A 14,341-nucleotide genomic window follows, 5' to 3' on the forward strand; every position below is an offset into this window, starting at 1 on the left:
AGATTTGATTTTGTACAATTACAATTTTTAGATCAATTTCATAAAAGTTTTATTGATTTATTTTATAAGAGTATAAAGATTAATTTTATATAAATTTTATTTTTTCTAACATGTTTTATTTATCCAATTGTATTAGATGAAGAAATAGAGGATAAATAGTATACATGTTTTTTTAAAAAAAATATTAATTTTTAATATTTCTGTAGAATTTAAATATGTAAAAAATATAAAAAAAAATATCTTTTCACTTTAAAGATTTTATTCTTATGTAACCGATAAATTATCATATTTACAATTTTGTTTTTTTGAAAGATATCATATTTACAATTTATTCATATTGTTAAATTCAATTGTTGTCATATAACTAACAACCACAAATAAAATACATAAAACAATAAATAAAGTCGCATTATAAATTACATCAAAAAAATACTTTTGTAATAGGCAATAGCACTTTAATTAAATTATTATGTTTTTTTTTTTGTCTGAAAATATTAAATAGTAAAATAAATCAAATACGAAAATATCTTTTCTTGAGATTAATATATGAAAAACCGTGCATCGCACGGGCTTTCATCTAGTATATACACGTAAGCAAAATTGGCGAATGAGATTTTTTAATTTAAATTAATTAAATATAAAATATTATCTTTTGATATTAGGAATTTTATTTAAATATATAACCAATTTTAGCATACAAATTAAAAAAATATATATTTTTTAAAAACTCAAACAAACCGTGCATTGCACAGACTTCAATTTTCTTAGCACGCCATGTAGGATTATAAATTTAAGTTGTAGCCAATTAAATAAGAGATTATTGATTTCTTTTACAATTAAATAATTCAAACACCACATAAGCAAAATTGACGAATGAAATTTTAAAGTTTAAATTAATTAAATACAAAATATTAATTTTGAGATTAGGAATTATATCTAATATTTTAAACTAATATAATAACAATTTTAATCACATTAATATGAAAAATATTTTTTAAAAAAATACTAACAAATCGTGCACCGCACGAGCTTCATCTAGTATATATTTATAAAGGGGAGTTTTTTCCCGATTTTGTAGAGAGCCACATAGGATTTAATTTTTTCAGTGCGCCATGTAAGATAATGAATTTTAGTGGTAACCAAATAAATACGAGATAATTAATTTCTTATAGAATTAAATAATTAAAATGACACGTAAGCAAAATTGGCGAATGAGATTTCCCATTTTAAATTATTTAAATATAAAATATTACCTTTTGATATCAGGAATTTTATCTAAATATATAACAAATTTTAGCGCGCTCGCGCGCACACACACATATATTTTAAAAAAATTCAAACAAATCGTACGTGCATCGCACGGACTTCATCTAGTAATGTGTAATATCAGCCAACAACACAAACCTATAAAATAAAATGTACTACATCCGTCCAAATTACTCGCAACTTTGGAATATTTATATCTCACAAATAATACCCAAAGTAGTGAGTAATTTGGACCGGAGGTAGTATCAGCAAATAAAAGGAATATACTTCGCATTACATATCAGGTAACAATGAAACATATAAGCCAAGTAAAATATACTCTATCCGTTTCATAATGTTAGTACCATATACTATTTTGGGCATTTCAAAAAGATCTATCCACATTGAATATACGGAGTTTTTCGTTTTTAACTTAGGGCCTATTCGTGTTTACTTAATTTCAGTTCAGTTCAGTTCAGTTCAGTTCAGTCCAGCTCCAATCAGTTCAGTTCAGCTCCAATCAGTTCAGTTCAGCTCCAATCAGTTCAGTTCAGTTCAGCTCTTAATTTCCCTATCTCATAAAACATTTATTTCAGCTTAGTTCGGTTCAGTTCAGCTCCAATCAGTCCAGTTCAGTTCAGCTCAACTCAATTCAGTAAATGTGAACAAACCCTTAATTTTTTTTGGAATTAATTGATTGTTGATCGATGACATGATTTAAGTAAGGAAATTTCTACCTTGAATTATGCAATTATTACTTATGATTTTCCAAAAAAAAAAATATAAAAAAACTTACATTAGGTAACTAATTATTACTCCCTCCGTCCCACATTGATGGTTACTTTTGTCATTTTTGGTGTCTCAAAATGTTAGTCACATTTGCTTTTATCAAATACTATTAATATTATTTTTTTACCAAAATTCTCTAACATTTATAAAAATATTTGTGCAAATTTAATTTTTCCATGTATTTTAGTTACTTTATCTCTCTACTTTTTTTGTATACCCAATGTAAATTTACTTTTTCAATGTACTTTATTTAATTCTCCTTAATTCCCGTGATTTTTCTTCAAAAGTTAGGGAGTAATTATTTTGTATTTTAATGTTAGATTTCAAATATTCTTATTTTATGTGATTGATTTCAAACTAATATTATGAAACAGATGGAGTATTATCCGACCCATCCGCAAACCAGAATATAAACCCCTTTTCTGCATATTCCGAGTCCATCCTACTCTTCGTCCTCTCTTTGTCTCTCCTTCATTACTTCTTTGAAGCAACAAAAATGGCGTCGACAGAAGAAGAAAGCGCAGTTAAGGAGCCTCTCGATCTCATTCGTCTCAGTCTCGATGAACGTATTTACGTCAAGCTTCGTTCTGACCGCGAACTCCGTGGCAAACTCCATGTATGTCTACTTCTCTTTGCCTTTCTCCTTTTCTTGCAATTTCTTTCTCTAAATTCCTATCAATTCTGGTTTATTAATCTACTACTATATTTCAATTAGGGTTTTTCGATTTTTTTCCTCTTTTTGTTGTTGTTGTTGTCAAATTCTGGAATTAGGGTTCCTGTTTTCGTAATTACACATTTATGAGTGTATATTGTTAGTTTTTTTATTTCAATATTCTGGGTTTTTGTTTTCGAATGCTTGTTCTAATTGTCAATATTGCGTAGCTAGTTTGAATTTAATTTTTCTGTGCCAAGCTTGCTAATACTAGGAATTTGCATAATTCAAAAAAAAAAAAAAAAAAAAAAAAAAAGATATTTTTGCTTAAATTGGGTGTATTTGTCAATTTTGTTTCATCTTTTTTTTTTTAAAACCACAGGCAAACATTTAATTAATAATGATCATAAGACCATCCCAATACATAGTTCAGGAGGCTTCCATAATGAAGCTTCCCATTATCAACCAAAATGAGTTCATGCAGCAAGGAAAGATAGCTAGAAAAAGAACAAGAAAAAAGGCAACCAACAGGAACAACAACTAGACCAAGGCAATACAAATTACAGAACCTCTTCCTGCATCTATATGCTTCCTGTAATATCGTCTTCATATGCATCCTTAGCATTGTCTGGAGCATGATCATATACTTTTCCACCCACTTCAAGATCCAAGCCTTTTTGAGCTATATAGTGGGCGACCCTATTTGCCTCTCTAGGCACATAATTAAAAGAGAAGGTACATCTTTTACTAAGCATGGCTTCCATATCTTTCAAAATGACAGCGAACTCGTGAGTGCTGTACTTCTCAACCTCCTCCATGGTTTTCTTGAGTGACATCGCATCCGTTTCCATTATTACTTTCTCCAACTTAGCATCAATAGCAATCTGCATTCCTCCTTGAAGGGCTAACAGTTCAGCTTCCGCAGCAGACCTTGGAGAGAAGCACCAAGCTTTCCCGAATACCCAAGTTCCATCATCCATCCTAGCAACAGCTCAGCCGCTGCCTTCCCATTTTTCCTCCAAGCAGCATCAGTGTTTATCTTAATGACTCCATTTGCAGGTCTTTGCCATCTGGTTTCTCGAATTAGAACAGTAGGGATCCTTCCTTTACCCTGGAAAACAAATAAAGTAGTACCCAAGTCGAGCATATATTTGTTAAAAAGGGATAAGGGGTGATAAATAGCCTTTTGGAAAACCGTGTAGTTTCTTGCCTTCCAAATGTGCCATATTGCCACCGAAAACTTGATCCTCCAGTTAATGCTAAGATTCATGTTATAGTTAATCCAACCTTCCCAATTAATATTGAAAAAAGTATTATAATTAAACTCTTTGTCCATATTGCTTAGCCCAAAAATTCTATACCACAGGGTTTTAGTGTTGATACAGTCCCTGAATAAATGCATATGACTCTCATTTTCAAGCTTACACCTAGTACAAATAGCATCAAAATTGCTAATTCTCTCGGTCAACACAGTAGCAGGGGACTTATGTTCCAAATTAGCATTTTGTATTTATAGGGGATAGGAAGATGCCAAATTTTTTTCCAATTAATAGAAGGGAAAGAGTGCTGAATCGAGAAATTTGAACAAAGATGATAAGCATTGCGAATGTTAAACTGACCATCAGACTCAATCCCCCAACAAAGAGTATCATCAACTAACGCTACCTTAGGGAGAGGGATGCACTCTATAAGTCTACACAAATATTGAGGTACAATATGACTGATTTTCCTAGTGTTCCAGCCGCCATTATCAATAATGTCACTAACTCTCCAATGAGCTATAGAGTCCAGAATAGGATTATCTATGGTAAGGTAAATAGGTTTGTCTCCCACCCAAAGGTGATACCACAAGCAAATGTCCTTACCATTTCCAACCCTATATGAAATGCCCTTCATCAAAAGCTCTTTACCTTTCAAAATATCCCTCCAAAGAGGGGAGTCACGGGAAGAAGGAATGCTATGGAGAAAATCAGAATTTTTGAAGTACCTAGCTCTAAGGATTCTAACCCACAATTTATCCGGCTCCTTAATAATACGCCACCCCAATTTAGCCATGAAGGCAAGATTCCAATTTCTTAAGGTTCTAAACCCAAGGCCTCCCAAACCGGAGGGAAGACAAACTTTCTCCCAACTAGTCCTAGGAAGGTAATGAGATCTATCTACCTTATTCCAAAGGAAATGCCTACTACATTTTTCCAACTCTTGAAGAATAGCAATAGGAAGAAGAGTAGTTTGCATAGCATAGAGAGGATAAGAGTTGAGAACGGACTTGATTAGAGTGCTTCTCCCCGCCATATTTAAGAGTTTAGCTTGCCATCCTCTTATCCTATTCTTAGTTTTATCAAGGAGATCAATGTAGTCGGCTTTTTTTAATCTATTAGGACTAATGTTAACCCCCAAGTACTTACCGAAGGAAGGGGCACCATTAATATTAGAAGCATTAAGAATTGCCCTCTTAAGGGAAAGACACATTTTGGGAGGGAAAATGACCTTGGATTTAGTAGGGCTTATGAATAAACCCGACTTAGTACCAAACTCAAGGAGAGTATCCTTAATAATTTCCACAATTTCAACCAAAGCCTTAGCAAAAAGGAAAACATCATCGGCGTAGAAAAGGTGAGAAATACTAACCTCATTATCAATTTTGATTGGATTCCAATGGCCTTGACCAACTTGTTGCTCAATCATAAGAGATAATCTTTCAAGGCAAAGGACAAAGATGTAAGATGATAGAGGGTCACCTTGTCTAATTCCTCTAGACGGAGTAAAACTTTCTGTAGATTCTCCATTCCATAAAATAGAGATGGAGGGAGAAGTAATACAACTCAAGATTAATTTGACAAGGGAATCAGGAAAATTAAGACCAATTAGCGTCTCCCTAATGAATCCCCATTCTAAGCTGTCATAAGCTTTAGAGATGTCAATTTTAAAAGCCATTAAATGTTTTTTACTAGTTTTTTTGAAAAGATGCGCAATCTCTTTAATGACCAGAATATTCTCATCAATGGATCTACCTTCAATGAAGCTAGATTGGACCGGGTTAATTAAATCTCCTAATAGGGGTTTAATTCTATTAGCAATAATCTTAGTGATAAGCTTATAAATAGAATTACACAACCCAATAGGCCTAAATTCATTAATAGTCTCCGGTTGTTCCGTTTTAGGAATTAGACAAATAAAGGACTCATTGATGTAGGTCGGAATATTGCCCTCCTTAAAACATTTCACAATAAGACTAGTAATAGATTCACCCACCACATCCCAAAATTTTTGATAAAATTTTGGTTGGATACCCGCATTTCATCGGAGCCATCATCATAAGAGCATTTTTTATCTCTAAAGTACTAATATTACTGATTAAAGTAGCATAGTCATCAGAATTAACCACTGCATTCGGGGTGAAGGTCACAGTTCTAGGTTGGCTAAGTTGCTTGGACTCGAAGACACCCTTGAAATGATTTACGCACATATTTTTTAACTCACTCTGATTAGTAATCCAATTTCCAGACTCATCCTTTAGACTAAGAATCTTACCCCTACTGTTTTTAATTTTGGCCAAAATATGAAAATATTTAGTATTCCAATCCCCATATTTTCTCCAATCGACACTTGCCCTTTGAGCCCACGTAATTCTTTCTAATTTAAGGACAACATTAAGCTGATTTAATAATTCCTTTTCAAGATTAATAAGGAAGGAAGAAAATTTAATACTTAGAGCCTTTTGAATTCCATGAATCCTAGCAATTAACCGGTTTTTATGCTGCATGGTTTCATTAAAAACAAATTTATTCCAAAGTCGAACATCAGAGGTAAAATGACATTGAGACTCATTAAAATTACCACCCTTATTCCACGAATTAGCAAAATTAGGGTTTTCTAACCAAGCTTCCTTGCATCTGAAGGGAAAGTTACCATTAGAAATAATAGACCCCATATCTACCATAACTGGACAATGGTCAGAATAAGTTTTAGCTAGATGATATACCTCAGTTTGAGGGTGAACTTTCATCCATTCCGCATTTGCTAAAGCTCTATCAAGTCTTTCCCTAATTAGTTTCGTACCATCTCGTCTGTTGTCCCAAGTAAAAGAAGGTCCATTAAAACTAAGATCAATCACTCCAACAGCATTGATCCAGTCCGAGAAAGAGAAAGAACATCCCTGAGAGTTGGTGATAGGTCGCCCTCCCATTTTTTCGGCTTGAGACGTGACCTCATTCATGTCACCCATTACTAACCAAGGAGTAGTGGCTGGAGGTGGATTATCACCCAACATTTTCCACAAATCATCCTTTGCCCTTATAGTTGAAGGGGCATGAATGCCGGTAATTAAAACCTCAGGCTCCGAAGGAGAAAACTTGAAAAGAGAGTGCACAACATGGTGAGAGTCAGAGACAAATTCCAGTAATACCGCGGGTTTTTAAGCCTTCAGCAGCCTTGGATCTAAAGTCGTCAAAGCCAAGATACTACTCGAAGTCGTTTGAATGGGTGGGAAGGAGAAATGTGAAATAGGCGTGTGTTTGGGGGTAGAGGTATGTGAGGGGGTATTGAATGAGGGGCTAATTGCTCCTTCTGTTGATTTAACATTACTCTGATTTTCCATTAGGAACCTTGTCAGATGGAACAAGGGAAAACGACGAGGAAGGAATATCAGGGGAATTGATATGAGACAGGAAATTTCAGAGAGCAAGGTATTACTGTGAGAAGCGAAAGGTTTCGACAAGGGAATTGAATCCCCATTGGTGTTTTTTCCATTGTTGGTTTTTGGGACTGAAGGAATTTTAATTCTAGCTATTCCCGAAGCTAATGTTTTCTCTGGGAAGGATCTTTTTTGAAAAGTTTTCTTTTCATTTATTTTTCCTCTATTGCTAGGATTAGCAATATTTAATTCACCTACTTCCTCTCCTTCCAAAGATAGCACCTCCCATTGTGTTTTTTTATTATTTTTAGGCTGGTGGCTATTACTCTCCCTATTAATCCTACCTTTATTCTTTTCATTTGGATTTTTCCTTTCTTCAATCAACTTTCCCTCCTTTCTAAATTTATCTTCTTTTTTATACACTTTTTTCTTTGAAACTGCCAACACCCAGGGGCCATAGCTATCCTTTTCCTCCTGCTGTAACTCGATCCTTTCTCCATCCTCCCCTTCCAGGTTGCTAGTAGTAGCTATGTTTTGTGGTTGCATATTACTTTCCTTGGGAGTAGTAATATTTTTTGCGTGTTGCTGTAAGACCATCGTGCTCTGTTCCTTTACCTGCTCCCTCCCCTGAGCTTGTATACTCTTCCCTTTTTGCCATTGGCATTGGTTCTTTGAGTGGCCAATCCTACCACATTCGAAACAAAGAGTATGTATTTTTTCGTATTCAATCCTTTGCCATGCCTTACCTACCCAAACTTTGGTAATTAACGGTTGATCAAGATTGATTTCAACACATACTCTAGCGTATCGACACTTACCAATTCTATCCGTTGAATAATCGACCCGAATTGGATTGCCTACGACCTCCGCGATACAGTACAAAGCCTCTTTGTCGTAGTATTCAACCGGAAGTTCGGGAAATCTAATCCAAACTGATATGCTCTTGAAACTCTCTACAGATGGTCTAAAGTTAGGCCTCCATTTAGCAAGCATTAAGTAATGATCAAAAATAAACCAAGGTCCTCCCAGAAGCGCCTTTTCTAGATCATCTTGCAATGTAAACCTAAACAAGAAGACCCCTTTCTCCATTTCAATTACCTCCAGCCCTCCTTTAGGGCTCCACATTCGTTGTGCTCTCTGATTCATAAATTCTACCCGAATATTCAAGCCCAGGCACTTACCTATTAGGGTCAAACTCCATGGCTTCCGAAGCTCTCTTATTTTTTCTTTCTTGAAACTCACTGCATGAGTGAAGTTTGTGAGGTCCTCCTCCTCTTCCTCCCATTCTTGTGAGGTTATCATAATTTTCCTAGCCTCATTGAACCACTGCGAGGAGTTAGACACTGCTTCTCTAAATGAAATAGGAGTCTTTTTCTGCACTACACGGTCATCCTTTTCAACTTCAACTGATGCCCGATGTTGGCTGTTTTCCATATCCTCCATCACCTCCTCAATTGGAACTGTAGGCGACTTCTCTTCTACATTATCTATATCTAATCTGACAACTGACCTGTGAACCAAATCTACTTCCTGAGTGGATGCATCAACCATATCAGAGTCAGGACTCATAGTACTAAAAGGACGGACGAACGGAACTAAACTAGGAAACAAAAACTAGACAGAAACTCTGGTCTAATGCAAGAATGCATAGAAAGAACGAAACTTACTCCCTGGTAGAAGGAGCTCCCGGAGTCCCTAGCACCAAAGTGTTAAGGATACTCTCCAGTGGCAAAACTTCTAGAGAGAGTTTTGAAATCATAAGAATATAAATGTATTATTTTTGTTTTATCATTTGTTGATTAAATGCGTTCGCTTGCTTTGAATTTGAAACTGGTTATGTTGTTTTAGTGGTGCATTTGCTTTTTATGGTGTAAAATTTTGAATTGGGCTTTCAAATAGGTAGGATTTGAACCGACGCATCCATCTTGTTCTAATACATATGTTGTATCAGCTTAAATTGACTATATTATAGTCTTAGGCACGTTCAATAGCTTCTCGAATCGTTATGAAGAATAGGGGGAAATTTTTTCTGGTAGTGAATATTTTTGCCACCTGAAATTTAAAAGTTGATGTGACAAGAGTAAAAAAAAATTCTCTTTAGAAATGTCCAAAAACCAGGTGTATGACGTTTTGGGTCGAAGCTTTAAAGTCATTTCATATTTATTTTCCTTCACTTTGGGACTAAGCTTAGTCTAGATTTTTGCAATGCCTATTACATGATGCAACCAATGGTTTGAGTGGAGCTGCGAGACTCTCTTCTGCTTCCTTGCCATTTCTCTATGATTATATGGTGGATAATCTCTGAGAATACTGTGTTGGGGGCCTTAACGGTGCATGCATGCACAGTCTGATTTTCTGAAGGGAAGGGAGGATGTTGTTTGGTACAAATATTGTGGCAGTTTCTTTGGAGTTGTGTGAATTGCTGTTTCTGGTCTTCTGTCTTTTTTTTTTTTTTTTTTTTTTTTTTTTTTTTTTTTTAAATGTATCTCTATCTTCCATCTTGTCATAGTACACTGTACATTGATACCTTTGTATTTTGAAGCTATGAGATATTAGAAAGATCATTTGGTGTGCTTTCTTCCCTTTTCATTTCACTTGATTAAAATGAGTTTTTTGATTGTCATGGAAGATAATTATTTTCTTCCCAACTGTAGTATAATTCAGATGTTGGTTTTTCAAATTAAGGTTTCACCCTTTTTCAGATGAGCCTACCCGAGTGTGTTAGGGTCATTACAGCTTTATTTGCCCTGTTTCTTTGACTAATACTCCATCCGTTTTTTTTAAATGCATCACTTTGACAATTGCACTATTCACATACCATGGTTGACTTGATTTTTACTTTATTTTTTCACCTCTATAAAATAAATAAATGTTATTATATTATACTCAGTATATCATTAGATTAGTCATAATGTCTATTTTCATAATATAATTTTGTTACAATTTTTACTAACAGACAATTAAAGATATTAATGGTCAAAGTTGTGGCTCGGAAAATATGCTGGTCAAACTGATTCATTTATATAAAAACAAAAGGGAGTAATTTATAGGTTACAGGCAGAGGAATTTTCTTGCTTTTGACCTTCTTAAGGCTCCCAATCTTCTATTTTCATGGATATATTAAATAACTGCAGCTTGTTTTGTCTTAAATTATTTGTGAAATTATGGTGTGTGCGCCAAAATTTTAAATATATTCAGAAATAGAAAGTGTATTTTTTTATTTTCCCCAATATTGTTTATCTTGCTTAGAAGCAGTACAATTTGTTGAGCTTTACCTGTGTTGATTTGCAGGCTTATGATCAGCATTTGAATATGATTCTTGGAGAGGTTGAGGAAGTTGTGACATCTGTGGAAATTGATGATGAGACTTATGAGGAAATTGTTCGGGTAAGTCAATTTATACACCCTCCACGCTTTTATTAGTGTCTATGGTTTGTTTAGTAGCGGTTTACCTGATTTTTGTTTATAAAATCTCATACCAATGTACATGATAATGTTTGGCTATGCTAAACTTGTGATTTTCTTCATAAATATCCATTTCCATCCATTGCCACTTTGAGGGTGGTATTGAGCGGTAATTTAAATTCAAATTAAATCCATATATTTGTAGATGGAGCTCCATCATCAGACGTTGGCTTGGGCTGTTGAGTTTATGTACAAGTAAAGAGTTGTCATTGTATTGCTATCCAAAGATGACCAATAACATTGCGTTGGTACATCTGAAAGTATAAGCAATAGTGCATTTCAATAAGCGGTCTGTTAATATGGAAAAGAGGGATTAGTATCTGTCAAAGATGTGTAAAGACCTGTTAGAAATGGCCAGTGTAACCCAGAACAAGCCAACTGCCCTATTTCCTATTTCTCCGGCTCATAACAAGTCAAAATTTAGTTAAGAGCAGCCAAATAATGGTTGATTGGTTGGATAACTTAGGCTGCTCTGTGTGTCTGTAAATGAAATTTTATAGACTTTAAAAACATTATTTCCATCAGTGACAATTGAATCCCAGTAGGCACTACTTTCATATATATGCAAATGCATTCATTTTAATTTTTACTTTGTGCTTTGTTTTGAACTGGTAGAAAGGCTAGAAACATTGAATATTGAAGGCTAAAAACTGCTGTTCCATACTTGCATGCTATATAATGTTTGCAGAACTTCATTAAGAGTGTGATAATGCCATACGATTCTTGGAAAGGAAACCGCTCTTTTACTTATTCTCAATTCCTTTGTTACATTCTGTTATCTCCAAGGGAGCCTTTGATTATCAAAGTCTTTAAATTATTCTTCTTATATAGGGTCCCTGCTGTGTTTTGATGTAAAACTGCTGAGCTCCGTTGTTCCCTGAGGAACCTGCAGTGTTTGTGGTTTATTGTAGAGACTATAGAGCTTATATCATATCTTGAATCTAGAGTTGCTTATCTGAAATAGCTTGCCCTGGGTGTTTTTTCTGGGTGCTTCAGGAATATTTATGTTGGTAAAGCAGTCTTGTTATAAAGGCATTTTAATCAAATTACATGCAAGAGATGCATCTGTTTTTGGGCCACTGCTATAAACTGAATTTGGATTCTACAAGATGTACTAACTCACTGCACACTCTTACATCTTGCAATTTTTGATTTTTGTCCCCAGACTACAAGGCGCACTGTTCCATTTCTCTTTGTTAGAGGAGATGGTGTCATATTGGTGTCACCGCCTCTTAGGACAGCTTGACTTAGGACATCACAATATTGGATTTTGACCAAGGGATCAAGCATTTTATAGTTGCATCTGTTGTGATCTTATGCAAAGCTCAAGAAACTGTTTTACAAATGTAGTCTAGTTTGGACAAAACAGGATGTCATAACTCCGTGGATGAATGTAAGCCTTTTTTTGTGCGCTTCCCATATATTGGCATTTTATGATCTATGTTTATTTGTGGATCAATATTAGCAGGCATTGAGATTTTCTTTTTTTAATTGAATATTTATGGTTCGTACGTAGAATTTATTGGTTGCAGAAAGTTACTAACAGGCCTGTTTTGAATTTTAACTGATTTTTGTCACGCTTTTTTCATCTTCGGTTTGATCTGAGTGAATTTGTACTTATATTGGCAATTTGACATATTAATGTGGGCTAAACATGGAAATTGAAGCCCTTTTATTTGCCGACTGCTTTCGAGGTAAAGAATGCTCCTCCTATTCATCTGCTTTTGTGAGTTATCATATTGGTAAAGAGCTTATTGATAGAAGTATCTTGAGATATGCATTTATATAGAATAGTGTGGTACAGTGATCGATATGTTCAGCCATATAAACTCTGTAGCAGCCACCCTGCCATTGGCTTATAGAATGCATGGGCAGCAGAAAAATTAAATAATCTAATCTAATTTCATGCTTTTTTTTTTTTTGAAAAATTAACCCTAATTAGTCTAAAAAATCTCTTTGACATTGTCATTGATACATTAAAAATTAACAAAACTAATCTCTTCAAAGTTTTATTACAAAAACATCCCTTAGGTTTTTGCATCACCTTATAACTAATTAAGTCGCAGCACTAATTCGACTTGAAATTCATGGATACATAATATTCTTATAATTTTCTAGATACTTTTATCAATAAGCTCTTTACCAATATGATAACTCACAAAAGCATCTATACAAGCATACATAACTTGACATTCATCAAGCACTTCTTTATCCCACATACTCATTGTGATCTCCTTAGCCTTCACTATCTCCCACCCCAACACCGCGATCGCAACTTCTTTTAAGCCCGCATTTACTCTCACCTTCCCCACCTCGGCTGCAACCTTGCTGACATCCACCATACTTGACAACCGTAGATCATAATCCTTTTTAAGCCTTTGAGAGTCACTTTTGATTCCGACACCGGAGAACTTGCATTGTGGGTCCCCTAGAAAGTCCTCGAGGGCCGAGGGAATATAAGGGGAGTGGAGGAGTTGGTAAATGAGGCAGTTGGGGCCTACACATAGCTGTAGGGTTGCTATAGGGTTTAGCCACTCGGTGTCTAGGCCGATTATAGTTGAATGATGGTTGGATCGGATGTGGGTGATCCAGGATGTTACTACGTTGGGGCAAGATGTCACGATGGTTCGAACCCGATGGTTGAAACACGTGACGTCGTAGGATGTGTAGGTGTTGGTTTGATGGTGTTTAACTATTGTTGTTGGTGAGGTTGCCATAGATGGTTTCGTTAATTAAGGCTCTAAGGAAGCCGGCGTTCTTCTTTGTTCTTCCTATTGAAGGGAATTAGAGCGAATTTTTGTTAATATATTTGCAACCCCAAAATAATTGACTATATTAAGAGAAATTTATGTTTTTTTCAAGGTTTGAATAAAGAAAATATATATATGGTAGGTTTATATTAATAGAAATTTGTAGTATTTCATCCGTCTTTAATAAAAATATATCATATTTATTAGGGTATAATCGTAAGAAGTATCAAATAGATAAAATATATCATATTTATTAGGATATAATCATAATAAGTATCAAATATTACCATATCTAGTTGATTTTTTTTCCTCCCAAAGGATCTGGTTGATTTTAAATGATAAGTTCTAAAATGTAAAGAAATAGTATACTTATTAATTAATTTGTTAGATGTATTAAATATATTTAGCCTACAACCGATCATATGATCAATTACATCATATTACATTTGTATCACAGAATTAAAAACTGGTATTTCATACCCAATATACGTTGTAAGCTTTAGTTCACATGACTAAGAATCTGAGATGATCAAACTAGGGCCCTGTTCTTTTGAGCTTCTGGGCAGAGCAGAGCAGATTTCAGCAGAGCAGAGCAGATTGAAGCAGGGCAGGGCAGAGCAAAGCAGAGCAGATTGAAGCAGCTATTTTTAAGTACTATTTTTAAGCAAAGCAGGGCAGGGCAGAGCAGATTGAAGGAGAGCAGAGCAGATTTCAGCAAAGCAGAGCAGAGCAAAGCAGCTCTAAAGAACGGGGCCTAACTCTTTATATTGAAATCACTTTGGATTTGCCTCAATCCATCACTAG

The 14,341-nt window shown here is 34.8% G+C and overlaps 2 protein-coding genes across 2 annotated transcripts; one reads left to right on the forward strand and one right to left on the reverse strand.

The window, feature by feature from the left end:
• The first annotated feature begins 2,459 nt into the window (after positions 1–2,459).
• Positions 2,460–12,464, forward strand: LOC145638047 (sm-like protein LSM3A). Its single transcript, XM_081689019.1, has 3 exons — positions 2,460–2,650; positions 10,614–10,709; positions 11,953–12,464. Exons 1-3 carry the CDS (start codon positions 2,531–2,533, stop codon positions 12,031–12,033), a joined length of 297 nt encoding a protein of 98 aa, XP_081545145.1. The 5' UTR covers positions 2,460–2,530; the 3' UTR covers positions 12,034–12,464.
• Positions 12,465–12,901: 437 nt separating this feature from the next.
• Positions 12,902–13,504, reverse strand: LOC145640437 (3'-5' exonuclease-like). The gene has a single exon (XM_081691720.1). It carries the CDS (start codon positions 13,502–13,504, stop codon positions 12,902–12,904), a length of 603 nt encoding a protein of 200 aa, XP_081547846.1.
• Between the last annotated feature and the right edge of the window lie 837 nt (positions 13,505–14,341).

Source organism: Chenopodium album, chromosome 7 (genome assembly GCF_948465745.1).
Source record: "Chenopodium album chromosome 7, dcCheAlbu1.1, whole genome shotgun sequence".
Classification (NCBI taxonomy): Eukaryota; Viridiplantae; Streptophyta; class Magnoliopsida; order Caryophyllales; family Amaranthaceae; genus Chenopodium; species Chenopodium album.

Coding starts and splice junctions, on each gene's coding strand:
- LOC145638047 (XM_081689019.1), top strand. CDS start 2,531: ATGGCGTCGACAGAAGAAGAAAGCGCAGTTAAGGAGCCTCTCGATCTC. Junction 2,651..10,613: donor AACTCCGTGGCAAACTCCAT/GTATGTCTACTT, acceptor GTTGATTTGCAG/GCTTATGATCAGCATTTGAA. Junction 10,710..11,952: donor CTTATGAGGAAATTGTTCGG/GTAAGTCAATTT, acceptor TTTTGTCCCCAG/ACTACAAGGCGCACTGTTCC.
- LOC145640437 (XM_081691720.1), bottom strand. CDS start 13,504: ATGGCAACCTCACCAACAACAATAGTTAAACACCATCAAACCAACACC.